Source organism: Mirounga angustirostris, unplaced genomic scaffold, assembly GCF_029215605.1.
Source record: "Mirounga angustirostris isolate CCGP_5_RB_7025 unplaced genomic scaffold, mMirAng1.0.hap1 SCAF_17, whole genome shotgun sequence".
Classification (NCBI taxonomy): domain Eukaryota; kingdom Metazoa; phylum Chordata; class Mammalia; order Carnivora; family Phocidae; genus Mirounga; species Mirounga angustirostris.
This window is the reverse complement of record NW_026991725.1, coordinates 39,094,129-39,120,126: the sequence shown is the minus strand read 5'-3', so window position 1 is coordinate 39,120,126 and position 25,998 is coordinate 39,094,129. Positions and strand designations below refer to the sequence as shown.

At 43.1% G+C, this 25,998-nt stretch overlaps 1 protein-coding gene across 2 annotated transcripts in view; it reads left to right on the top strand.

Moving 5' to 3' along the window:
* The window catches only part of GRB2 (growth factor receptor bound protein 2), a 75,920-nt gene that overhangs the window by 4,942 nt on the left and 44,980 nt on the right, over positions 1-25,998 (top strand). For both annotated transcript variants that reach the window (XM_064582178.1, XM_045888474.2), the window contains exon 2: positions 2,868-3,082. In XM_064582178.1, the coding sequence (XP_064438248.1) occupies positions 3,005-3,082 (78 nt within the window). In that variant the 5' untranslated portion in view covers positions 2,868-3,004. The remainder of the gene's footprint in view (positions 1-2,867; positions 3,083-25,998) is intronic.

The following is a 25,998-nucleotide window of genomic DNA, read 5'->3' as shown; positions in this document are numbered from 1 at the left end:
TTGAAACATGACTTTCAAGAGTGTCTGTTTATGCTTTCTCTAGGAATCCTATGGTAGATGAGTTGGGTCACCGGAGAACCCAGTGTTGAAAACTGTCTTGGTTTTTATGCTGTAGCAGTTCAGTTACACTGCAGTTGTCTGAAATCCTGAATGACCTAGAAATTTATGCCCTGTTACAACATACTACCTTGACAGTGACAATGCTTTGAGTTTCTGATTTTCTGATTTCTGTTTTTCAAAAATGAAACTCCTTATCTTTGTTAGATCTGCTCAGTTCAGCTTCCCGGCATTGATACATAGTCCCAACAATCAGCCCTGGAGACCAATTAAAATAAATGACCTGGTCAGGTAGAAAATATTGAAAGTATTTGCAGGCATGTAGCAGAAATCTTGGAGCATTTGCAACAAATAAAAATAGGTACACACATTGGAAAGAAGGCAAAAAAGGAAAAGCAGTTATTAATGCCAGGAAAAAGTAAAGGATTGTACTAGAGAGGAAGGTTGCTTGTAATATATTTAAATCAGCAGTGAAGAATATTTTGTAATATGAAACTCTGCTTAAACCGGAATAGGTATTACTGGAAGGGGCAAGGGGAAGCTGGCAGGGGTGAATGTCTTGCAAGTGATAGGTCATGGCTGGAATAAACTAAGAAACAGCAGTAAAAGCATATTATTTAGAAATATTGTAAGTAGGGCGCCTGGGTGGCTCAGTTGGTTAAGCGACTGCCTTCGGCTCAGGTCATGATCCCAGGCTCCTGGGATCGAGTCCCACATCGGGCTCCCTGCTCGGCGGGAGGCCTGCTTCTCCCTCTCCCACTCCCCCTGCTTGTGTTCCTGCTCTCGCTGTCTCTGTCAAATAAATAAATAGAATCTTTAAAAAAAAAAAAAAAGAAATATTGTAAGTAAATACAAAGAGAAAGCTAAAAATAAAATTGAGGGTGATTGCTGGTAGGTGTTGGGGTGAGGAACTGCCCCCCCTTTTTTATAAGCCTTTTAAAAGCAGTGACTTTAAAAATTATATACATGGATAAGTTTGATTAAAAAAGCAACTACAGGGAGAATAAGTAAAGGGTGTTTAAGGACACACAAAAATACTCTGAGGGGTGCTTGGCTGGCTCAGTCGAGAGAGCATGGGACTTGATCTTGGGGTTGTGAATTTGAGCCCCATGTTGGGTGTAGAGATCACTTAAAATTTAAAATACTCGAGACTAATCTTCATACATATATGTATATTTTATATTTGCTAGAGCTCTGTCTTCCCTCTTTGCTTTTATATTTGCTAGAGCTCTGTCTTCCCTCTTTTAGAGCCAGCCGCACATGGGATATCGTAGGTATGGCCTGATAGAATAAACATTGGTTTGGTTGATTAGTTTACCTGCAGTAGAATGTTTGGCTTTCAGAATTTGACTGAAGGACTTTTTATTACCAGGTGATTTCTTCCCTCCTTGGTAACACTCATTTCCTTCTTAATATTCCCATCTGGTTTACTGCTTAGTCCATTTGCAGCTATGCTTGATTAATGCCCCAATTGTTAACTTTAGAACAAAAGAATAATCACCCGTGCCCCTCAGATGAGCTTTTTGCTAGATGGTAATTATCCAAGAAGGGTGTCACTATAAATAATCTGTCCCCATTCTGCTACTGTCAATGTTGTTTTCTGCTTTTATTTAGCCTGTATGAAAACACTAACTGAAAACAAGAATGGGACTTTATTTTCCTTTCCTTAGGCAGAGGTCTAGATTATGTCCGTGTTCAGGGCTGGAGATGGTATGCCCACAGCTCACCATCACGTAGTACACTACCTAAGGGTTTTTACAGAATTTTTACCTGCAAAATGCAATTTGGTTCATTTTAGAACCCCTCTGGCTCTGAGAAAAGCAGCTGTTGTCAGGGTAACTGTGAGAGGCTTCTGTTTGATTTACTGGCACCATCTCCCTGCACTTTCTCCAGATAAGGCATCTGGCACCTCAGATTCTGAAAAACGGATTCCTTTCAAGCGTAGTTAGGACTTCAGCTTTGCTCCCTAGGGTAGTTGGAAATAATGTGGAGGCTGCTTCTGGAAATGCTGAACCTCGGACATCTATTTCAAGGGCTATTGGGACTCCGAAGTCTTGGGGGTGTTCAGAGGAGAAGGGTGCCTTAGGCAAGAGCAGGTCTTCACCAACAAAAGGCTCTGACGCTGGATCTCCTTTTTCTGGTTACCTGAGCTTGCTGATCACAGTTTGGAAGTGATAGAGGGAGAGCTGCCTTGCTCAGAATAGCAAATTGAATTTAAAGAAGGAGTTCCGAGGTTCACTTTCTCCTGCTTTCCTAGGAGCAGACCAAGGGTTAGTTTCTGAGAACAGTTCAGGCAGCTCAGAACCAAAGCCGGAATTGCTTGCTTTTGACTGGATAGGGGACCCAACGTTTTCAGAAGACCAGAAAGCTTGGCGGGGAGAAAGGAAGGAAATGGGCCCAGGCTACTGAGAAAAGCGGGGTGCCATCCCCAGGGCGAGGCCTTTCTTTTGAGTGGACTGCATTTCGGGCCGGAGGAGCAGAGAGCGTAAGGGGCGAGGGAGGAAAGGCGGAGACTGAGCGGGTCTCCAGCCGGTTCCTGCACACCGCACACACCCAGCGGGAAGGAAGAGGAAGTGTGTTCTTGGAATAGCTCGAACGGCGGCCGCCATTGGCCGGCGGGGCTGTCAGTCGCCTGGGGGCTGAGACTGCGAAGAGGAAGGAGGCGATCGGGGCTCCTGCCTGCGAGCGAGGGAGGCGGGCCGAGCCAGGCCGAGCCAGGGGGCGTGGGGGCTGGGGCGGCAGGCCGATCGGCAGGGCGGGGCTGCCTTCGGTGCTGGCCGCTTCTCTCACCCATCCCTCTTGTGATTCAGGGTGGCATTGTGTGTCCCGGAGTGCACGAGCGAGTCCCGGGAGAGCGGCGAGGCCGAGCCCAGAGCGCTGGGTGGCTTCGGCAGGGAAGACTCCCTTCCCCCGGCTTCAGGCTGCTGAGCCCTGAGCAGCGCTCAGAATGGAAGCCATCGCCAAATATGACTTCAAAGCTACTGCTGACGACGAGCTGAGCTTCAAAAGGGGGGACATCCTCAAGGTAAGTGTGATGCCACGCAAATGCTGAGATGGCCTCCTCTTGTACTCACCTACCTTCGTTTGCCCTGATAACACACAAAGAAGCCGAGCTCGTCCTTTCTCATTGCCCACTTTTCCCATTTACCGTGGGGCGGGCTCTGGATAGCTGACAGAGATGCTGAGTGGAATATTAAATATGACTTAAGAGGGTTGGTGTGATGTATGGCCTTTAACTGCCTTTGTGTGAATGCCTCGAGTATTTCTATTGCTTGTTGGTTGGTAATTCAAGTAAAGTCAAAGCAGCATGAGTGTATGAGTAGACTGATCTTGTAGTCTTATTAAGCATTGGGGGATTTTTTTTTTTTAAGACTTAAACTTGAAGTATTTATGTAAAAGCACTCAGTCTTACTTTACCTAGTCAAAAGATTTTTGCAATCCAGAACCTGATGCTAGTTGGTTAGAAATGAATTTCCTCTAGTTTAGAGAGGTGGTTAGAAGTATATGCCAAAACTCATTAAAGAACCTCAGTGTCTTTTAATTCTTTGTGAAAAAACTAGTGGAGTTCTAAATCCTAAGGTTCATCTTGCTGTTGTACGAGTCAGATGGCGATTTTCTTAAAAGAAACTTGAGCAATTACCCTGTATTACACTCTAATTGCACAAAAGAAACCTGCTGACAGTTTAAAAATAAGCTGCTTTCCAGTTTGCAGCTCATTCTGAGCCCAAACTATTTACTTGAGGATTCACTTTCCACCTGGCACATGGTAATTATGTTGTTTACCCAATTGACGGCAGCAGCTTGCCCTTTTGGATATGTAATTTATTTTTACAAGGGTGGGTGTTATTGAATAATGTGTCAGCTCTACAGGAGGAGAACCTGAAGTTTAGCGTTTGCATATTCCATGTTCACGGCCTCTCAAGTTCTGACATTTTTTCCTCAGAGGCGTTTGTAGTCTGATGGTTGAGAGTTTGCCACACATTTGTTTACTACCCCTGAGTGAAATTATTAAAATTTTACAAAGAGGAAGAAAGTGGAAACGTAGAAATGTGGTCCCTTATAAAGACCACTGGTTTTTTTTCCCCTTTTTTGAGTCTTGCCGACCTGTGGGTAGTTACTATTTTGCTCTCCTTGCCTGAGACATAGAGTTCCACTCTGGAGTGTGTTGATGTTAGAAATGTAGGTTGTACTTCCTAGAAGGCAATATTCAAGAGTCCTTTAAGGGGAACGAAAGTGTTTTTTTCAGAGCTGTTCTTGTGATGCCAAGCTTCCCGAGGATATTCTCAAAGTCAGCACTGAAGTGTCAGAAAGCAGACAGAACCAGCTGTAGGTTTTAGAGTAACATACGTTTTCTGTTTCTATTTTCTTAGCTAGAAGTCAGAGCAAAGGAGCAAACTTAGACTGTTAAATTACTCTGTATCATTGGTGTACAGAGGAGTAATTTGATGTTTCCATAGGTGATTACTGTTTTCAGCAGATAAACAGTCATGGTATCATCATAAGATTGGCTACTCAAATATTGTACACCTGAAACTAATATAACACTGTATGTTAACTATAATGAAATTTAAAGATTGGCTGCTCAGGTACTCACGTCTGTAGCCTCTACAAAAATCTTGTGGGAACAGTTTCCCCCCCCCCAATGCAAACTTGGGTTTCTCCATTAAGCTCACCCAAGAAACTTGAATCTGGAAGCCTGGTAGTTCATATTTTTCTCTAAGTTTATCCCATTATGTATTTAGCACTAAAGCAACAAAACGAAACTAAGGATTTGAGCTCTATTTTTAATAATTTTTAGGCAAGAACCTTCCCTGTTACCACTGAAGTTTATCCTAGACCTAGACCATGAGCATCTCATAAGTTCTCCAACTTAAATTGGCAAATTCTTGAACAAGTGTGAAACCCTTCTCCCATCCTATAATTAGAGAAGATGATACTGTTTAACATTCCCCCAGAAATTGTTCTGATGGGAGAGTGAGTCAGAGTGTTCACATTTACTTCCAGATTTTCTTTGGGGAGAGAAAAGTGCATATATTTGGTTCTTTCCAATTTGGTAGATAACTGGCATATGAAGTCATAATGTCATTATTACTTTTGAATGGTGACTGACCGTTAGCTATTTATTAGTAATCTTGTGGCTTTACTCCAAAAAAAAAAAAAAAGTGACGATACAGTAGTTGCCCTTTGTCTCGAAATTCTGTGAAACAGCTGAGTGAAAAGGAGGGACATTGCTTTGTCTTAAGAGCTGTTATTTTAAAAAGCAGTGTTTCCTTCATTTGATTGTTCAAGGAGTAACTGGTTTCATTTGAGTGGCTTTGATTTGATTTGATAGCTCTTTAGGATGTTAGCTGTGAGCCAAAACATGTTTAGAAGTGGCTGGCATAGCATTGACCAGTTTGACTTGAATGAAATAGGCCTATATTTGCTCTCTCTCGATAAGGGGGGCCATGTACACGTGGGTACTGAATGCATTTTATTTGAAAGATAATGCAGTAGCAAGGGGCTTGGTGCTCTACCTCTGACTAGAGTTGAGAGGGATTTACTCTTCTCACTGTCTTGGAGCTCCTGGTTAAATTTGGTTAATGTGTACCCCATCTTCCAGCAGGCCACTTGCTTACTTTCCATCTACACATTGACTTGTGCTGCCCTGAGAAAAGAGAGAAAAATAAAAACATTTTACTGGAAGCCTAAAATAGAACTGAATGCTTCAGTATATCTGCTTTTGTTACTGTTCCTCTTATAAAAGCATGTGTTTTTTGGAGGGGAGGAAGAGAAGGGCATTGGGGCAGAGAAATGGAAGGAATTGCTCTTCTGTCAGAGGTTTCAATCTTGCATGGCCAAAATGAACCTAAATTTCCCTGCTGTTGTACTGTAGGCTTCAGATAGTTCCAGGGGTTCTCCACCAAACCAGGCCTCTGAATTCTCTACCCTAGAGCACAGAATACATCTGAACCTACCTTAAAGTTAAATCTGTTTAGGGGTTTATGTACCCATACTTCAGACAATGCTGTGTACAAATTAAGTGACCGTTTTGAGCTCTCAAACCTGTATTCATTGCATTCAAGAGCCGGCAGCTTGTTTTCTATCAAGGCAGACCTTTAATTCTAGAAAAGAACCAACAGTGGATCATCTCAGTGTCTTCTACTTGTCTGGCACTAACTGCCTTTATCAATTTTCAGTACTGATTTAGAATAGGTCTTGGGGGGTCCCTGGCTGGATCATTCGGTGGAGCGTTCGTTCAACTCTTGATCTCGGGGTTGTGAGTTCGGGCCCCATGTTGGGTGTAGAGATTACTTAAAAATCTTAGAAAAGAAGAGAAATAGGTCTTGGGTTCACACTCGGCTCTTTGAAGCTTTCTATCTTGGTGCTGATGACCTGTTTTAATGTCACATTTACTGAGCATCTCCTTGAGCCACATCCTGGGATAAGTTGCTTTGAGAGTTGGGGAAGAAATACTTTCTCCCTTGAGGAACTCTAAAATCAAATAAGAGAAGTGAAATTAACATGTGAAGCAGGATATGGCAGTATACAAAATTAGAGGATTTTTAGAACAGGAGAAGACCTTTTAAAATCTCTTAATTTCAATTTTTATTATTTTTTAGATGAGGAAATGGCCTGTAGAGGTTAAATGATCCATCCAAGATCACAACTATTAGTACTTAGTAAGGAACTGGTATTGCACGGGATGCTGAGTTGTGTCACACACTGTAACTGTCAGAGTAACGTAGGAAGGGCGGTGACTGGTAAGAGCTGACGTCTGAGAGTGCTGTGTGGGGCGTGATTTGAACTGGCCCTTGCCAGAGGGATGGGAGGGGGCGGGGGGGTGCTAGTTTGTTTGAAATAGGAACGCTAGAATGGGGTCATTGACTGTGCCATCGTGGAAAAGAAGGTAGAGTTGGAGTGAGATAAGAAAAACCAGTAAGAATTTGATCTTGTCCTTAGGAAGCCTTTGCAGGCTTTTAGCTGATGATGGAAGTGTTCTGGGATAGGAGGGAAGCCTGGAGCCCCAGCCTGCATAGGTGCTGGAGACTAGGAATGAAGGACGGGAGTGGAGGGTGTTGAGAGATGCTGAATGGACAAATAAGGGGATTTCTGCCTGTCAGCTGGGAACATTGGAATAAATCTGTGTAACTGAGAAACAAATGCCCACTGAGTATGTTCCTGAGAACCAGGAATCGGAACTGGGGTTTGATTGGTAACAGTTTTCATAGCAGCTGGAAGTCCTGAATTTGAGTACAGGAGTCTCCTTTCAGGTGTTTGAATGATTAAACCTAAAAATGGGGTTGGTGTGGGTTGTTTTGTTGTTTTGTTTTTTTCATGATTTCACATTCATTGTACTTGGTAGGAGCATTTCTCTGCCTGTTGATAAGAATTCTTGGAGCGCCTGGGTGGCTTAGTTGGTTAAGCATATGCCTTTGGCTCAGGTTGTGATCCCGGGGTCCTGGGATCAAGCCAGGGACCCTGCTTACCCCACCCCTGCTCATGCTCTCTAATAAATCTTCAAAAAAAAAAAAATTCTTACCGATCTTGACTAAATCCAGAATTTTGCATTTAATCTTTATGAATGAGGATGTTGTTTGAATTCTCTTAGAACAGATAATTTACCTTTCACTATATTCATTTTTTTACCCCTGTCATCTGAATGGACAGTTTCCAAATAGGTGCTAAGAATGAGCTTTCAGTTCCTATACAAGACTCCTTTGGAGGGCCTGGCTAAAGACCAGTCATCCCTGTTAGAGAAAGAAATGAGTAAGGAAATGCAATGTTCCTTTGGGGATCTTTCAGTTTTCACCTCTGTAAGCCATTATAGTTGAAGTCATCCTTGAATAGCTATCATTTATGGAGCATTTACTATGCCACAGAGTTTGACATTATTTCTAATTTGCTTCGTGAAAGGTTGGCCCTCTTTAGCCTCATCCTGTGGCTGCAGAAACAGACACACAAGTTAAGAAATTTGCTCAGATTGACACATGTAGTAAGCGGCGAAGCTGGGCCTTGATCTTAGGTTTGGCTCCCATGCTCCCTCTACAGTACGTTACTGCTCCTCTTAACTGTCAGGTGTGAGGAAACCGGAAATGTGAGGTATCAGTGATCCTGCTCTGCTCACCTGCCAGGCATGGGCAGCTCATTTGTGGTACTCCTTCTACTGAGTGACTGACTGGACATCGAATCTAAAGTAAATTGAGTTCAACAGTGAAAGAAATGGGTAAGATGAGATCATTTTGCCTGTCAGATTGGCAAGAATGATAACAATTGACCCCACCCTGTGTTGGCCAGGATGTGGAGAAATGGACTCTTGTCACTTTCTGCCAGTGGGGGTTGTACCAGTAACACGGTCTTTCAGCATGGTGGCTTGGTGACATGTATCAGAACATAAAACAGCCCAGCAATTCTACTTTAAAAAATTTATTCTTTTTTTTTTTTTTTTTTAAGATTTTATTTATTTGAGAGACAGAGCTAGAGAGCACAAGTTGGGGAGGAGAAGCAGGCTCCCCGCCAAACAGGGAGCCCGACACGGGGCTCGATCCCAGGAGCCTGGGATCATGACCGGAGCTGAAGGCAGCCATTTAACCGACTGAGCCACCCAGGTGCCCCTAAAAATTTATTCTAAGAAAATTCTCATACAAGTTTTTAAAAAATGTAGGCATAAGATACTTACTTCAGTTAATGTATGTACCACCTAGAAAAGAAATTTCTGCTGTTAAATTCTGAAATATGATCATTTGTAAGATGCATTTCAGAGATGTTAAAATGTGTAAAAAGAGGCATCTTTGAATTGATGGAATTACCATATTACCAAAACCCCACCAAAAACCTAAGTAGCCCATAAGTAGGGGGCTACATAAGCAGGTTATGGTGCTTGTCAAATGGAATGCTGTTAAGTTGTTAACATTGGTGTAAATCTGTGTCAACACAGAATAACGTCTACAGTTGGCAGAGAGAAGTGTTTAAATGGATCCTCTTTTTTTTGTTTGTTTTTAATATTTATTTATTTGACAGAGACACAGCGAGAGAGGGAACACAAGCAGGGGGAGTGGGAGAGGGAGAAGCAGGCTTCCCGCGGAGCAGGGAGCCCGATGCCAGGCTCGATCCCAGGACCCTGGGACCATGACCTGAGCCGAAGGCAGACGCTTAACGACCGAGCCACCCAGGCGCCCCATAAATGGATCCTCTTTTAAAAAGTAATGTAACATGTTGAATGTTCAGGATGTCCTTGCACTAAGCTAAATATTTTATTTCCATTCCCTTTTAATCCCCGCAAGAATCCTAACAAAGATGCTGTTATCCCCATTTTACTGATCAGGAACGTGAGGCTTAGGTTAAGTAACTGGCCCAAGTTTACAAGTTAGCATTTGAATCCAGGCCGGTTTGAGTCCAGATTCTGTATTCTTAACCGCCACCCTGCAGGGCCTTTTCATACCCAAATGAGGTCAATGGAGAGGCGGATCGCATTTAGGGTTATTTCTGTTTGCTTATTAAATACATGGACTTCTTTCTAAATGGTCCTCTAAAAGGTAACAGATGCCTCCAAGGAGCTTGATTTTAGGTGATTTTTACTCATTTTTTGTCCTCATTTCTCTTTAATCTATAGTCTTACTAAAACAAAGTTTGGGGTGCCTGGGTGGCTCAGTCGTTAGGTGTCTGCCTTCGGCTCTGGTCATGATCCCAGGGTCCTGGGATCGAGCCCCGCATCGGGCTCCCTACTCCGCGGGAAGCCTGCTTCTCCCTCTCCCACGCCCCCTGCTTGTGTTTCCTTTCTCACTGTGTCTCTCTGTCAAATAAATAAAATCTACAAAAAACCCAAAAAACAAAGTTATATTCAAGTAGTAGTTAACATTTTGCATCTGTTTTATCTGACGGGTATTCCAGGAAGTTAAAGGGCTCTGGTCAGAGGTTGGTTGGTTGGTTTTCTCATGGCTGAGAATTAACCTGCTTTTAAATCTTTAGGCTGAAATCCACTGTGACTCAGTGTCCTAAAACTTAGAGATCCTTTAAAAAGTGATTCAAAATGACTTTAAGGAAAATCATGGTCGTTTCAGCAGATACTCCCTCAGTTGCACCGTATGGATGTGGAATGAGAGACATCTGTAGTATTGTGGTAAAGAACAGGTGCTCCAACAGTCCAGGCTAGACCCACCTGCTTTGAATCCCAGCTCTACAACTGGCAGATCTGACATTGTGCTCTTGGGTGATTTACTTTGTGCTTCGATTCTCCCATGTGTAAAGTGGGACCAAGAGCACCTATCTTCCTAGAGTCACAGTGCAGATTAGAAAAGCCTAATATAGGGGCTCCTGGGTGGCTCAGTCGTTTAAGCGTCTGCCTTTGGCTCAGGTCATGATCCCTGTGTCCTGGGAGTCCTGAGTCGTCATCGGGCTCCCTGCTCAGCGGGAAGCCTGCTTCTCCCTCCCCCCCCCCGCTTGTGTTCCCTCTCTTGCTGTGTCTCTCTCTGTCAAATAAATAAAATCTTTTTTAAAAAAAGAAAAAGCCTAATATATTCATGTGCTTAAAGCAGTGACTGGCCTAAAGTAGACAATGCCAGCTGCCATTAGTTTTGTTTTTTTATTTCTTTTAAAGATTTATTTATTTAAGTAATCTCTACACCCAACGTGGAGCTCGAACTCTATGACCCTAAGATCAAGAGTTGCACACTTCACTGACTGAGCCAGCCAGGCTCCCCTGCCATTAGTTTCATTAATGTTATTCAGGTGCACAGCTTTGATAAGAAGATGTCAGCCCAGCCCCTGGCTCAGGTAACTGTTAAGTCACGAGACTCTACCCATAAACCCAACCAGGTACTTGTCCTGATCCTACCTCAAACTCAGAACTGTTTAAACCTTGTCTCAGAGCTCACCACGGCATTGGTGGAGGGTTGTGTGAAAGACAAGTTGTTTCTCCATCCTTAAAGTCCGGTTTCTGTTGGGATTAAACCCAAAAGCAAGGAGATGGGCACCTGCAGAGCATCCTGCTGGGGCCTCCTGTAGACTTGTGTGGCTGGCTGGAGCTTTGGGGTGTGTTGTTGGCTAATACTGAGACATGTTAGAAGCAGCAGCCTTGGGAGAGCTCGGTATTTTATTTACTGCAGGGGTATTAAGGAGTCCCTCACGGTCTCTAAGTGTCCTCAGTGAGAGAACATTTTCTCTAGTCTGAATGCCAAGAATAGGCAGATTTTCCCCTACATACTGCTTTAATATGTTTTTTTCTTTACCTTGTAGGAAAGCTTAGAGCCTACTTGGGTGTCCCGTTTCTAGCAGTAATTCTTAAGTTTTCTATCCTGATATTTTTACCCAAACAGGTGCTAATGGTTTGCAGTAAAATATTGGAAGTATTTCCTCACTCGAACAAATGGCTTTTTTTTTTTAAGTTTTAATACTTCTTTGATGTCAGTTGGTTTTTTATGTTAATTTTTAACTAATTTATTCTTTAGTTTAACAGTGGACTTTTATTTTTTTGAGATTTTTATTTATTTGACAAAGAGACAACAAGAGAGGGAACACAAGCAGGGGGAGTGGGAGAGGGAGAAGCAGGCCTCCCGTGGAGCAGGGAGTTCGATGTGGGGCTCGATCCCAGGACCCTGGGATCATGACCTGAGCTGAAGGCAGACGCTTAACGACTGAGCCACCCAGGCGCCCTAACAGTAGACTTCTAAAATCTAAGTTTAGGGGCGCCTGGGTGGCTCAGTCAGTTATGCGGCTGCCTTCGGCCCGGGTCACGATTCCAGGGTCCTGGGATCGAGCCCCATGGTGGCCTCCCTGCTGAGTGGGGAGCCTGCTTCTCCCTCTCCCTCTTACCTGCCGCTCCTCCTGCTTGTACTCTCTCTCTCTAATTAAAAAAAAAAAATCTTTAAGAAAAAAAATAAGGGCGCCTGGGTGGCTCAGTTGGTTAAGCGACTGCCTTCGGCTCAGGTTATGATCCTGGAGTCCCTGGATCGAGTCCCGCATAGGGCTTCCTGCTCGGCGGGGAGTGTGCTTCTCCCTCTGACCCTCCCCTCTCTCATGTGCTCTCTCTCATTCTCTCTCTCTCAAATAAATAAATAAAAATCTTTAAAACAAAAAAAATCTAAGTTTAGCAAAATGGCAGAAGCCTTCTGTAGATTTTTTTTTTTTTTTTTTTTAATGTTTTACTTATTCGTTCATGAGAGACGGAGGGGCAGAGGCAGAGGGAAAAGCAGGCTCCTTGTGGAGCAGGGAGCCCGACGTGGGACTCAAACCCAGAACCCCGGGATCACGACCAGAGCCGAAGGCAGACACTTAACCAACTGAGCCACCCAGGCGCCCCTCAAAATAAATAAATCTTTAAAGAAAAATAAAGTTGGGGCACCTGGGTGGCTCAGTTGGTTGGGCGTCTGCCTTCGGCTCAGGTCGTGATCCCAGGGTCCTGGGATTGAGCCCTGCATCGGGCTCCATGCTCTTCGGGGAGCCTGCTTCTCCCTCTCCCTCTGCAGCTCTCCCTACTTGTGCTCTCTGTCAAATAAATAAAATATTTTTAAAAAATAATTTAAAAAATAATAAAGTTAATCTATAATAGACTTAATATTTCCCTATTGCTGAATATTTAGCTTGTTTCTAATAATAATTCATAATCTCAAAGGTTACTCTGCTGTCCAAAAGGGCTGAACAGATTACCTGCTTGAGATCAGGTTAAATGACAATGGCCCAAAATCCATAGCCAGAATATATAATAACAGCACAGCTAACGTCTGCTTCATGTGCCAGTCTCCTTTAACAAAGAACATTATTTCACAGTTTGACAAGTGTTTTATAGGACTGTGGAACCAGATGTGTGAAATAAGGAAATGTCTACTCAGCATCTAAGATACTTGATTGACACCAGCACATAGTTTGTCTGAGGCACATTTTATTTTTTGCTAGTCCTTCTGATTTTTTTTTTTTTTTTAGCTGTGTCAGGTTAAGTCGAGTCATTTTGATAGCTGAGAAATTTGGTGTGTATTTATAGGCGTAGGGTTTTTCCTGTTGTTTAAGTCATCTCTACACCCAACGTGGGGCTTGAACTGAAGGCCCGAAATCAAGAGTTGTATGCTCTTCTGGCTGAGCCGGCCAGGTGCCTCTCATAGGTGTAGTTTTGTTTTTTTTTTAAGATTTTATTTATTTATTTGACAGAGACACAGCAAGAGATGGAACACAAGCAGGGGGAGAGGGAGAAGCAGGCTTCCTGCCCAGCAGGGAGCCCGATGCGGGGCTCGATCCCAGGACCCTGGGATCATGACCTGAGTCGCTTAACCGACTGAGCCACCCAGGCGCCCCTCATAGGTGTAGTTTTAATTCTGTTTTAGTTTCTTTGGCTAAATGAAATCCTTCTAGAGGGTGATCATCCATGCTAATTTATGTTTAGAAAAACAAACCAGGTTTTGTTAGTTGATCCTGCAAATGTTGAGCTTTAGAGCCAGGATCCTCTGCCGAGAGCTTTGACAACAAGGTAGAGTGCCTTACTGAGGCATCCTCACATGTACTGCAATATAAGGAAAAAGAACCATTCTGTTGGTAGCAATTGGTCTTCTCTGGATGTTGAGATTCTGGTGAATTTTCACTCTCTGTAGCATGCATTTCTATCATGGATGTTTTTATAAGCATATATTAGTTTCATAATCAGAAAAGCAGTAAAAAACAAAAGCACTACAGTAATTTTCCAGATTGGGCACCTGGGTGGCTCGTCAGTTAAGCATCTGCCTTTGGCTCTGGTGGTGATCCCAGGGTCCTGGAATTGAGTCCTGCATCGGGTCTCCCTGCTCTGTAGGGAGTCTGCTTCTTCCTCTGCCCCTCCCCCACTCCTTCTCTCAGTCTCGCTCTTGCTTACTCTCCCAAATATATAGATAAAATCTTTAAAAATTTTTTTTCCAGGGGCGCCTGGGTGGCTCAGTCATTAAGCGTCTGCCTTCGGCTCAGGTCAGGATCCCAGGGTCCTGGGATCGAGCCCCGCATCGGGCTCCCTGCTCAGTGGGAAACCTGCTTCTCCCTCTCCCACTCCCCCTGCTTGTGTTCCCTCTCTCGCTGTGTCTCTCTCTGTCAAATAAATAATAAAATCTTTACAAAAATTAAAAAATTTTTCTCCAGATGTCAGTTTACAAATCGACATTTTTTTTTAAAGATTTTTTTTTTTTTTTTTTTTTTTATTTATTTATTTGAGACAGAGAGAATGAGAGAGCGAGAGCACATGAGAGGGGGGAGGGTCAGAGGGAGAAGCAGGCTCCCTGCCGAGCAGGGAGCCCGATGCGGGACTCGATCCAGGGACTCCAGGATCATGACCTGAGCTGAAGGCAGTCGCTTAACCAACTGAGCCACCCAGGCGCCCTACAAATCGACATTTTAAGACCTGTCTTGCTTTCTTTTTTTTTTTTTTTTAAAGATTTTATTTATTTATTTTAGAGAATGAGATAGAGCATGAGAGGGGGGAGGGTCAGAGGGAGAAGCAGACTCCCTGCTGAGCAGGGAGCCCCATGCGGGTCTCTATCCTGGGACTCCAGGATCTTGACCCAAGCCAAAGGCAGTTGCTCAACCAACTGAGCCACCCAGGTGCCCCGACCTGTCTTGCTTTTTTTTTTTTTAAGATTTTTTATTTATTTATTTGACAGAGACACAGTGAGAGAGGGAACACAAGCAGGGGGAGTGGGGGAGGGAGAAGCAGGCTTCCCGCCGAGCAGGGAGCCTGATTTGGGGCTCAATCCCAGTACCCTGGGACCATGACCTGAGCCGAAGGCAGGCGCCTAACAACTGAGCCACCCAGGTGCCCCCATCTTGCTTTCTTACAAGGGAAAAAAAAAATCACTGGGTACACCCTCATGGAGCAGATTTGTTGGATATTAAGACTTTTCTTGGTTCAGGAAGCACAAGTCCTCCACATCATTGAGGGCTGCTACACAGACTTTATTTAGAATGCATGATGGGAAATTAGAAGCATGCTCAGCCCTTTTCCAGATTGGCCCGAAAAATGGTCTTGCTGCCCAGATCTAGCTATTTCTTGCTTATCTTTTCCCTGTACCTGATATGAAAGTAATGTTATGTGCTTTCTTATATATTTAAATGTTGACTTAGGTCAGTCTTCCAACTGGATTAAAATTACTAATGCAGCCAAATTGCAGTTTTTCAGAGGTTTAATTATTCATTTCTCCTTCCTTTTGTCCCTGTTTAGCTGTGGTCAAGATGACATTTTATTATTTATCAACTTCATTAAAATGTTTAACTTAGAAAAATAAAATTAAGAGAGAAAAAGATTTGAAGTTATCAGTGGTTTCTAGTTATCTATTGTGCACTGAAAAGATCAGGTGTCTTCATTTTATTCCTTTTAAACATGTTAGAATTATTTAGTAGAGGGGTGCCTGGATGGCTCAGTTGGTTAAGCGTCTGCCTTCGGCTCAGGTCATGATCCCAGGGTCCTGGGATCGAGCCCCACATCGGGCTCCCTGCTCAGCGGGAAGCCTGCTTCTCCCTCTCCCACTCCTCCTGCTTGTGTTCCCTCTGTAGCTGTATTTCTCTCTGTCAAATAAATAAATAAATCTTTAAAAAAAAGGAATTATTTAATAGAAAAGTGTAAGGGAGCCTGAGTGGCTCCATCAGTTAAGCATCTGCCTTCAGCTCAAGTCATGATCCCAGGGTCCTGGGATTGAGTCCCACATCTGATTCCTTGCTCAGCGGGGAGTCTGCTTCTCCTGGTTCTCTGTCCTCTGGTTCTGTCTCGTGCTCACTTTCCCTCTCTCTCAAATAAGTGAAATTGTTTTAAAAAAGTGTAAAAGAAAGGCCATACTCCCTCCTGTTACCCAGATAACTTTTTTGAAATTAAATGCTGCATTTATGGGCGCCTGGGTGGCTCAGTTGGTTAAGCGACTGCCTTCGGCTCAGGTCATGATCCTGGAGTCCCTGGATGAGTCCCGCATCGGGCTCCCTGCTCAGCAGGGAGTCTGCTTCTCCCTCTGACCCTCCCCCCCTCATGTGCTCTCTCTCATTCTCTCTCTCTCAAATAAATAAATAAAATCTTAAAAAAAAACACAAAAAACAAAGAGCAACTTCTCTTTTAAAAAAAAATGCTGCATTTATTGTCAGAAAAAGTAAAAAAGGAAACTTCTCAGAGAAAATCATTGTTCAGTTTTTTGTGTTTTTTTTTTTTCAGGAAAAAATTAACGTAGCCACAGTTACTTTTTTAATGCTTTCCAGATACAGTGAGAAACACAGTGAAACCGTGTTAAAAAATTTTAATAATGAAAGTAAGCAAGTACTTCAGCTTACTGAAGGGAGGATGCGGTTTCTGTTTAAGTGTACTGTACCTGTTTAGAAAACAGCAGTAGCTCGGAGGATTTCTATGCCAGGCTGTAAGAGAAGATCATAATGATTAAGACTTTCTCAAAGTCACATGTCAAAGCTGAATCGGTAGATCTTGAACCTGAAATTGGTGTCAGTTTTCTAAAACTGTGCTAATATTGTCCATATGAGATATCCAGGTGAATTTGTGACTAGTGGCCACATAGCGCTAGAAGTGGAAACTAGTAGCCCTACAGGTCTTTTCTTGAGATTGACTACATTATTGGCCTTCCAAATTTAGCTTACTGGTGCAGTAGAAGGAACAAGTACTTTGTTTTCATTAACTTGGAAAGTCATACTCTATATGTTCAGAAGCCTTTTATCTGCCTTCTTGGAGCACTTAGTATAGCTACACCCACCTGAACAGCTGTTGTCTTTAAAGGCTGTAGAATATTCAGATTTCGGTGTTTGTTGGTATTGTGTATTAAAGTGTGCCATTTCTGCTTTCCTTTCTATCATTCTCCTCCTTTCCAAATAGGTAGTAAAGGCCTGGCAAAAAGAGCGTGCTTTTCATCTATGTATTCTTAAGTAACCTGATGAAAAATTACCTGCTTTTGGGTTTGGGTTTTATATATGAAATAGTAGCAACATCAATTTGGAATGAACTATAGCCCATCTTTCAATATAAGTATTTACAGCTATAAATTTCCCTCTAAATTCTGCTTTAGCTGCATCCCATAAATTTGGGTGTGCAGTTGTTTTTGTTTTCATTCATCTCAAAGTAGTTTCTAATTTTCCTTGTTATTCTTTGACCCATTGATTATCTAAGAGTGTGTTGGTTAATTTCCACATATTTGTGAATTTCCCAGAATTTCTTCTGGTGTTGAATTCTTTTTTAATTTCATTGTGCATGTAGAACATAATTTGGATTATTTCAGTCCTTTTAAGTATTGATGCGGGGCACCTGGGTGGCTCAGGTCATGATTCCAGGGTCCTGGGATTGAGCCCCGCGTTGGGCTCCCTGCTCAGTGGGAAGCCTGCTTCTCCCTCTCCCACTTCCCCTGCTTGTGTTCCTGCTCTCACTGTCTCTCTGTCGAATAAATAAATAAAATCTTTAAAAAAAAAAGTTTATTGATGTTTGTTCTGTTGCTTCACAAATGATCTTGAAGAATGTTTCACTGTACGCTTGAGATTAATGTTTATTCTGCTGTTGTTGGGTGGAGTTCTTTACATGTCTGTTAGGTGGGGCACCTGGCTAGCAGTCAGTAGAGCACCTGACTCTGGATCTCAGGGTTGTGAGTTCAAACCCCAAGCCTCATGTTGGGCATAGAGATTACTTACTAACTAACTAGAGATGTCTTTTAGGTCTAGTTAATTATTTTTCCCTTGAGTAGTTGTAGAATTTTGTGGGGTTTGTTTTTTGTTTTTTGTGTTTTTTTTAAGATTTTATTTATTTTTTTTTGACAGACACAGTGAGAGAGGGAACACAAGCAGGGGGAGTGGGAGAGGGAGAGAGAGAAGCAGGCTTCCCGCTGAGCAGGGAGCCTGATGCGGGGCTCGATCCCAGGACACTGGGATCATGACCTGAGCCGAAGGCAGATGCTTAATGACTGAGCCACCCAGGTGCCCCAATAGTCGTAGAATTTTGGTGAATTCTTATGACTGCTTATCCAGTATCTTGGTAAATCAAAGGGTACTATGCTTAGGGCAAAGGGTTCAGGATATACTTAATATTTAGTAATACACTATTTTAAGAACTGTGCCAGAGGTATGCACTGGATGTTCTGAATGAAACAGACTTAGTAAGACATGAATTAAAAAAAATTTTTTTTGAGATAATTTAGAAACGCTCAGGACCACTTTGTCATTCCAGATATGCCTGACTGACTGAGGACTTTCTAACATTAGCAAAGCTTACTGTCAGCTCTGAAGAGTTGTTGGAGCTATCCTAGAACACTTTACCTAGGAAGGTTAATGGCCTTTCATTGTATTTGACAGTTACAAGAGTAGACGTGAGAGCCTTGTTGATAAGAGCAAGGCACATGCAAGAGTTTCAAAGTAGGGCGCCTGGGTGGCTCAGTTGGTTGAGCGACTGCCTTCAGCTCGGGTCATGATCCCAGGGTCCTGGGATCGAGTCCCACATCAGGCTCCCTGCTCGGCGGGAAGCCTGCTTCTCCCTCTCCTACTCCCCCTGCTTGTGTTCCCTCTCTCACTGTGTCTCTCTCTGTCAAATAAATAAATAAAAATCTTTAAAAAAAAAAAAAAGAGTTTCAAAGTAATTATGACCCTTCTCTCACATTTTGTTAGACTTTACTTTGTGTCTCTGACACTACCACCCCCTTGAAGGAAATGTTTATGGAAACAGGTTTCTACTATATGTTTGTATGTAGAAAATATTGAATAACATTTTTAAGTGGGTTTATTTTTTTAAGATTTTATTTTTAAGTAATCTCTGTACCCAACGTGGGGCTCGAACTCACAACCTGAGATCAAGAGTTGCACACTCCACTGAGTACTGAGCCAGCCAGGCGCCTAAGTGAGACTACTTTTAACTAGAACTTTCCATGTATTGAAAATAGCATGAACTTAACACCGGTGTTTTAGTAACTTAAGAATTGGAAAGGATTGGGGCGCCTGGGTGGCTCAGTCGTTAAGCGTCTGCCTTCGGCTCAGGTCATGATCTCGGGGTCCTGGGATCGAGTCCCACATCGGGCTCCCTGTTCGGCGGGAGGCCTGCTTCTCACTCTCCCACTCCTCCTGCTTGTTCCCTCTCTTGCTGTCTCTCTCTCTCTCTGTCAATTAAATAAATAAAATCTTAAAAAAAAAAAAAGAATTGGAAAGAATTAAGCCTTTTATTTCCTCCATCATTAGAATATGAATTATATTTAACAAGTGTGTGTGTAGTCCAGAGTTCGTGTATACCTGAAACCTGATTATCTGCATGTTAGTTTCTAAAGTTTAAAAAGTTAGTGGTCAAAGAAGGGGAAAATGGAATACCTTTTCATGAAGCCTTTCTAAAGAAAATTGCTCAAGTAAATAAAGAACCTCAAGATCCCCCTTCATAGACCTGAAAACATTTACCCAATTAATACTGGTTTTTTTTGTTTGTTTGTTTGTTTAACTGCTCATTTTGGGGGTGCCTGTGTGGCTCAGTTGGTTAAGCAACTGCCTTTGGCTCAGGTCATGATCCTGGAGCCCCAGGATCGAATCCCAAATCGGGCTCCCTGCTCAGTGGGGAGTCTGCTTCTCCCTCTGACCCTCCCCACTCTCTTGGGCTCTCTCTCTCTCAAATAAATCTTTAAAAAAAAACAACCCTCATTTTTATTTTTTCTTTTTAAATTTTAAAAAACTTTAAGCTGTATGCTCAACGTGGGGCTTGAACTCACAACTCCAAGAGTCACATGCTCTACCAACTGAGCCAGCCAGGCAGCCCCCAATTAATACTGTCTATTAAAAATAAGCTTGGAAACCCCAAAATTCAGTGTTCTGTGTACAGGGAGGGTAGAACAAGGTATCCGCGCCACTTGTGCTCTCAATAGGATCCTCTCCTTTAAAAGTAAAATCATTAGAGCATCTTTACTGAACATAGTTGTTGTTTTTACATCAGTTTTCAAAAAGTAACTTATTTTAGAACATTTTTAAATTAGGGGCACCTGAGTGGTTCAGTTGGTTAAATGTCTGACTCTTGATTTTAGCTCAGGTCTTGATCTCAGGGTCATGAGTTCAAGCTCAGGTCTTGATCTCAGGGTCATGAGTTCAAGCCCAGCGTGGAGCCTACTTAAAAAAATAAATAGGGGCGCCTGGGTGGTCCAGTCAGTTGGGCATCCAGCTCTTGATTTTGGTTCAGGTCATGATCTCAGGGTCCTGGGATTGAGCCCTTCATTGGACTCCCTGCTCAGGAGGGGAGTCTGCTTCTCCCTCTGTCCTCTTCCCCCTGCTCCTGCAGTCCCTCCCTTTCTCTGTCTCTCAAATAAATCTTTTTAAAAAAATTAGTTCTTCACTTGCATTGGCCGTATTTCAAGATCTCAGCAACTACATATATATGGCTAGTGGCTACTAATATAGATGGTGCAGATATGGGACATTTACATGATTGCAGAAAGTGTGTTTGGACAGTTCTGCTGTAGATTGTCACTACCCAAACAACATTGTTAGTGTTAAAGTAGTTTGGGTTTCACCTTGAAATGCCAGGAATCCTGTCTTCTCCTCTCTTTGCAAAGCATCTGTGGTTACCCTATTCCTTAGAAATGAGGAGTGAGGCCTGTGGGCAGAATGCTGCTGTAGACTGGGGGTTGAGCTGGGGTGGGCTTTGTCTTTCTCAGGAGTTCTTCCCTGTCTGTACTCCTCCCTTTCCTTGTGAACCTTTGATTTCCCAAACCCCCTTCTTCACGGTGCTGCACCCTCCCCACTTCCAGCCTGTGCAGAGGCAGATACTGGGAACCCGTTGCCTACCTGATATTGTGTCTTGTCTAGTGAGAATTGAAGGACCAGAAGAAGAGTGCTCATAGACTAGCTTTGCTGGTGTGACCTATGAGGTTCCCCAGTCTAGTGGTGCCTCTTCTAATTTGGGTTCCTTGTGTCACTGGATGTGTAATGTGGTCTTGAGCTAAATGTGCAGACAGCAGCATCTGAGGCTCATCTAGAGAGCAGAGGCAGCATTTCTTTGAATTCAGAAAAACCATAATTATTGTGTTTTCTTTTCAGAACTGTTTTACGTAAATAATCTTAGAGAAAGTCTTAGTCTTATTGTAGAGTCATTTTGATTCTTTGTGTTAACTTGCACTAAAATTTTGCAGAATTTAATATCCTCACCCAAAAAACTCTTTGTTTTGTTGAACATTTTTGCCGGTAATGTCAAATAATGGGCCAGTTAATCTTTGTGGCTTTTTTGTTTTTTTGTTTTTTTAATTTAATTTATATGAGAGAGAGCACAAGCAGGGGGAGGGGCAGAGGGAGAGGGAGAAGCAGACTCCCCGCAGAGCTGAGCATGAAGCTCAATGCCAGGGCTCCATCCCAAGACCCTGAGATCTTGAGTTGAGCCGATGTCAGACACTTAACCAACTGAGCCACCCAGGCTCTCCCATGGCTGTCTTTAAACAAAATTTGGTCAATTTTCAGTTACTCACATAGTTTCCCTGAACACTTTGCTATTTCACATCTTCTGGTCTTCGGTCATGTTGTTCTTTTCATCTGGTGTAATCTTGGCCATCTCCCATTCTTCCCTCATTACCTAGAGCAACCCCCAAGCTCCAGAAGTCTTTCCTGAGCCTTTTTTCTCCCCTAGGTGCCTCTCCACTGCCTCTTAGCTCTGTTGCGTATATATCTGGCCACAGCGTATTTGTTTCCCCATATCTCAGTAGGGTCCTTTGTCTCAGTGTCTTGCACGGTGCCTAGCAACATCGTAGTTTAGTGGGTGGAAGGGAGGAAGCTTTGAAACCCACACCAAGTTTGTCCTACTCACTATAAATCAAGTCCATAGTTGACACTGTCTTTGTTACCAGCAATGCACTGTCAGAGGTCAGGCTTGGTTCTTGTCAGCTGTTTTTGCATTAATTTAGGTGACATAAACCAGAAATAGGAGTTCTCGAATTTCTATTGTGTTTTCTATTCCCTTATTTTTTGCCGCCACCTTAGTTAGGTTCCTTAGCTACTTTCCCATTGAGTCTTTGTAAAGTATAATTACACTTTTCTGTGCATGTAGTCTAAAGAATATTCTTAGTTTTATTTTTAAGCTACTGTTCAAAAGACATTCCAGTTCCCACCAGTTTTTGGTTTTGGACATTTATTCCAGCAGATAGTCCATATGTGTATAAAAAATACCGCTATAGGAGATTCTAAACACTTAGGCTTTCTTTCCTGAGTCTGTTCTTTATTCTTTAAGTGTATAAGAAAAACAGGAAAAAAATTTTCCAGGGAATAGTTTGAAGTAATCCTGATGATTTGTTCTAATTTACATAGTTTACACAACTCACAGCCTTGGAGAAAGTACCAGCAAATAGCTTTGCAGAGCACTGGATTGCGGGAAGAGGAATTTTTTCTTATCAGATGTTCTCCTGAGTTTACTGCTAAAAAGTGAGGTGAGTTGAAGGGAAGAGGGAAGAAGTTCTTGTTTTTCAAGCTTTGCCAGAACACTTTGCTTACAAACAATTGTTTGAAGTCTTCCTTGTGTCCCTGTACTTCCAGGGATGCTTTCTGACCTCTTATTAGCAACACAGCTAGGAGTGGAGGCATGCTTTGTGATGCCGGGCATGGCTGTAGCCAACCTGGAACAGGTCCAAACCAAACAAGGTACTGAAGTCAGAACGAACAAGTGGTGCAAATACTGTCTTAGAGTCTGGAAAGTCTTCGTGGGAGAGCAGTGCAGGCAGATCTGACAAGCTTCTGAAGATTTGTCGGAGACTGACATTTCAGTTTTTCTAGGCCCTGAGTAGTGGTTTCAGTCAACAAGGCCAGAGTACCTCCTTTTAAATGTACCCATAGAAGGGTGCCTGGGTGGCTCAGTCAGTTAAAAAACATCTGCCTTCAGCTCAGGTCATGATCTCAGGGTCCTGGGATCACGCCCTGTGTCAGGCTCCCTGCGTCAGCGGGGATTCTGCTTCTTCCTCTCTCTCTGCCTCTCCCCCCTGCTTGTGCTCTCTCTGTCTCTGTCCCTCTCAAATAAAATCTATTTTTTTTTAAAGATTTATTTATTTGACAGAGAGAGACACAGCGAGAGAGGGAACACAAGCAGAGGGAGTCGGAGAGGGAGAAGCAGGCTTCCCGCTGAGCAGGAAGCCCAATGTGGGGCTCGATCCCAGGACCCTGGGATCATGACGTGAGCCGAAGGCAGACGCTTAACCGACTGAGCCACCCAGGTGCCCCTAAGATCTTTTTTTTTTTTTTAAGATTTTATTTGACAGATTACAAGCAGGCAGAACCATTGACTCCACGAGTTGATCTAAGCTTCAGCTTTAAGCATTCATTAATTTTAATGGGGCGCCTGCTGGCTCAGTGGGTAGAGCATGGGACTTTTGATCCCCAGGGTAGTGAGTTCAAGCCCCACGTTGGGCATGGAGCATAATTAAACAACAACAAAAAGTTTAAAAAAAATTTTAAGTGTCTGTGCCTCTTCATTAGTAATTTGATGGTTTATGTTTTGAGTAATTAATGCTATCCTTAAAGCAAAGGACTACGTACATTTTGAATTGTTTTTCTAGTAGTGGTAGGTGCATTAAAGAGTCAGAAAAGTTTGGGGTGCCTGAGTGGCTCAGTTGGTTAAGCATCTGCCTTCGGCTCAGGTCATGATCCCAGGGGCCTGGGATCGAGCCCCATGTCGGGCTCCCTGCTCAGCAAGGGAGCCTCTTTCTCCCTCTCCCTCTCTCTCTGCCCCTGCTCGAGTGTGTGCTCTCTCTTACTTGCTCTGTCTCTCAAATAAATAATCTTTAAAAAAAAAAAAAAGTTCTTAAACACCGTCTCTCTCATGACTGGTGCCATTCTGCAGCAGGCTGGTTGGCTAGAGTTGGAAAGTCCTTTGACCAGCCCAGCCCCTATCAGCCCACAGTCCTCGTCTCAGGAGCCTTGTAAAGTGACTAAGCAGCTGAGTTCAGAAGAAGCAAAGGAATAAATTGGAGTTTTTCTCAGTAGAAGGTTGATCAGAGTCTTTTAAACTTGAGTAAAGCACCATATGGTTTGTCTTTGCCTTCTTAAATTTGTCTTTGGGTCATGGCATTGTAGTTTTGCTACCACTTTAAGCTGCTACTCCTTGTCCTAGCATAAAATCATTGAAATGACTTAAAAAGTTCTGATATATCCCCTTTTGAACTCAGGAATATCTAGCACTAAGTTGATGTAAAATGAAGAAAATCATAATTCATTTATAAGATTCTCTTTTCACATACTGTGTTCAGGTCAGTCAGCAAGGTTTTGCATGTGTGCCAAGGAGACCGTTTCAGTGTACTTGGGTCATCGAGTTGGGCTGGTGAGGCTCTGCATCCCTGTGAACCAGTGTGTAAAGGAGACCATTTTTGAAATGCATCTTCTGATTAAACACTGATTTGGGGGTACCTGGTGGCTCAGTCGTTAAGCGTCTGCCTTTGGCTCAGGTCAGGATCCCAGGGTCCTGGGTTCGAGCCCCGCATCGGGCTCCCTGCTCCGTGGGAAACCTGCTTCTCCCTCTGTCAGTCCCCCTGCTTGTGTTCCCTCTCTGGCTGTGTCTCTCCCTGTCAAATAAGTAAATAAAATCTTTAAAAAAAAAAAAAACCCCAAAACAAAAAACGTTGATTTAGAGGATTTATAGTAAGATAGATGTAGTGACTGTGGACTATAACTAAATTTTGGACTCAAGATACTAAGAAGTACTGCATGAGATGGTAGCTACCATCTGAGTAACCAGAGCCTTCTGGGTGGGAGGAAACAGGAGTACAGAGATGGACAGGAATACAGAGATGCCTTACTGAAGTAAAGCTTTCATGGGGCAAGAAAATTAGTCTTGGGAGCCAGGCAGGCTTTGTACCAGGTTCTTCTCTGCTCCTTAATCCTCTCAGCAGCTCAGTGAGAGCATCTTCAAATGCCTTAACACACACTCATAAAGGTTGAGTAACTTGCGTGAAATTGCACAGCTAATGAGTGGGAGGGTAGACATTTGAGCATAACTTGATTGGGTTCCGATTTTGAACTCTGCGCTGATTAGAAGGCAGGCATTTATGTTGGTGTAACAGACAGCAGCATTTTCTAATAGGTCTTGGAACAGTGAGTTCACCAAAGCTGTGTTTTGGAAAGATGACTTTGATTAGTACAGATAGAAGTAGGGAAAGGTTAGAGACAAGATACAGCATAGGGGTGAAGAGCCAGGGCTGGAGCCAGGCAGTCTGGGTTTAGACTTCAGCTGTGCTGTTTGCCATGAGTATGATGTTGGGCAAGTTTTTAACTCCTTTGTGCCAAATTTCCTCACTGTAAAAATGGGGTTGGTAATAATAGTACTTACCCGATTTTTGTGAGGATTAAATGAGTTGAAATATGTAAGTATTTAAAACAACTGTGGAGTTCGTTATTATCAAATAGAAAGTAGTTTTGCAGGCTGCTGATGGAATAAGTTGTCGGGAAGCGAGAAAAATCCCAATTGAGAGGGTGTGACAAGGGGAGAAACACCAGGGTTGGGCAAGAAATGCAGGCAAGTGGGAGGACTGAAAGGCTTTGAGGCTGGGACACCCTGCTACTGCTGGCCAAGGTGGGAAAGGTAGGAATTAGCTAATTGGGGAAAATAGAGCTTGAATGCTGAACTGTAGGAAAAGGTTTGACTAAAAATATTGTGGATTGTTGAGAATCTCCCCAGAGATGAATAAAGTAAACAGTAACAGGAGCCTACCTCCTTGCTCCCCAGGTAACTTCCTTCTGTATCCATGGCATGAGTCACCCCTGTGACTTACTGCTCTAGGCAATTCCTGTTTCACTATCTGTCTTAAAATAGATGGATGGGATCGTGACCCTTTGCGGCTAATGCTGGAATCCACTGGAATCAATTTTCTAAATTGGTTACGGTGGAATGTAATTTTTTTTAAAGATTTTATTTATTCATTTGAGAGAGAGAGAGAGAGCACAAGAAGAGGGGAGAGAGAAAAGCAGACTCTTCTGCTGAGCAGGGAGCTCAATGCAGGGCTCTATCCCAGGACCCCGGGATCATGACCTGAGCCGAAGGCAGACGCTTAACTGACTGAG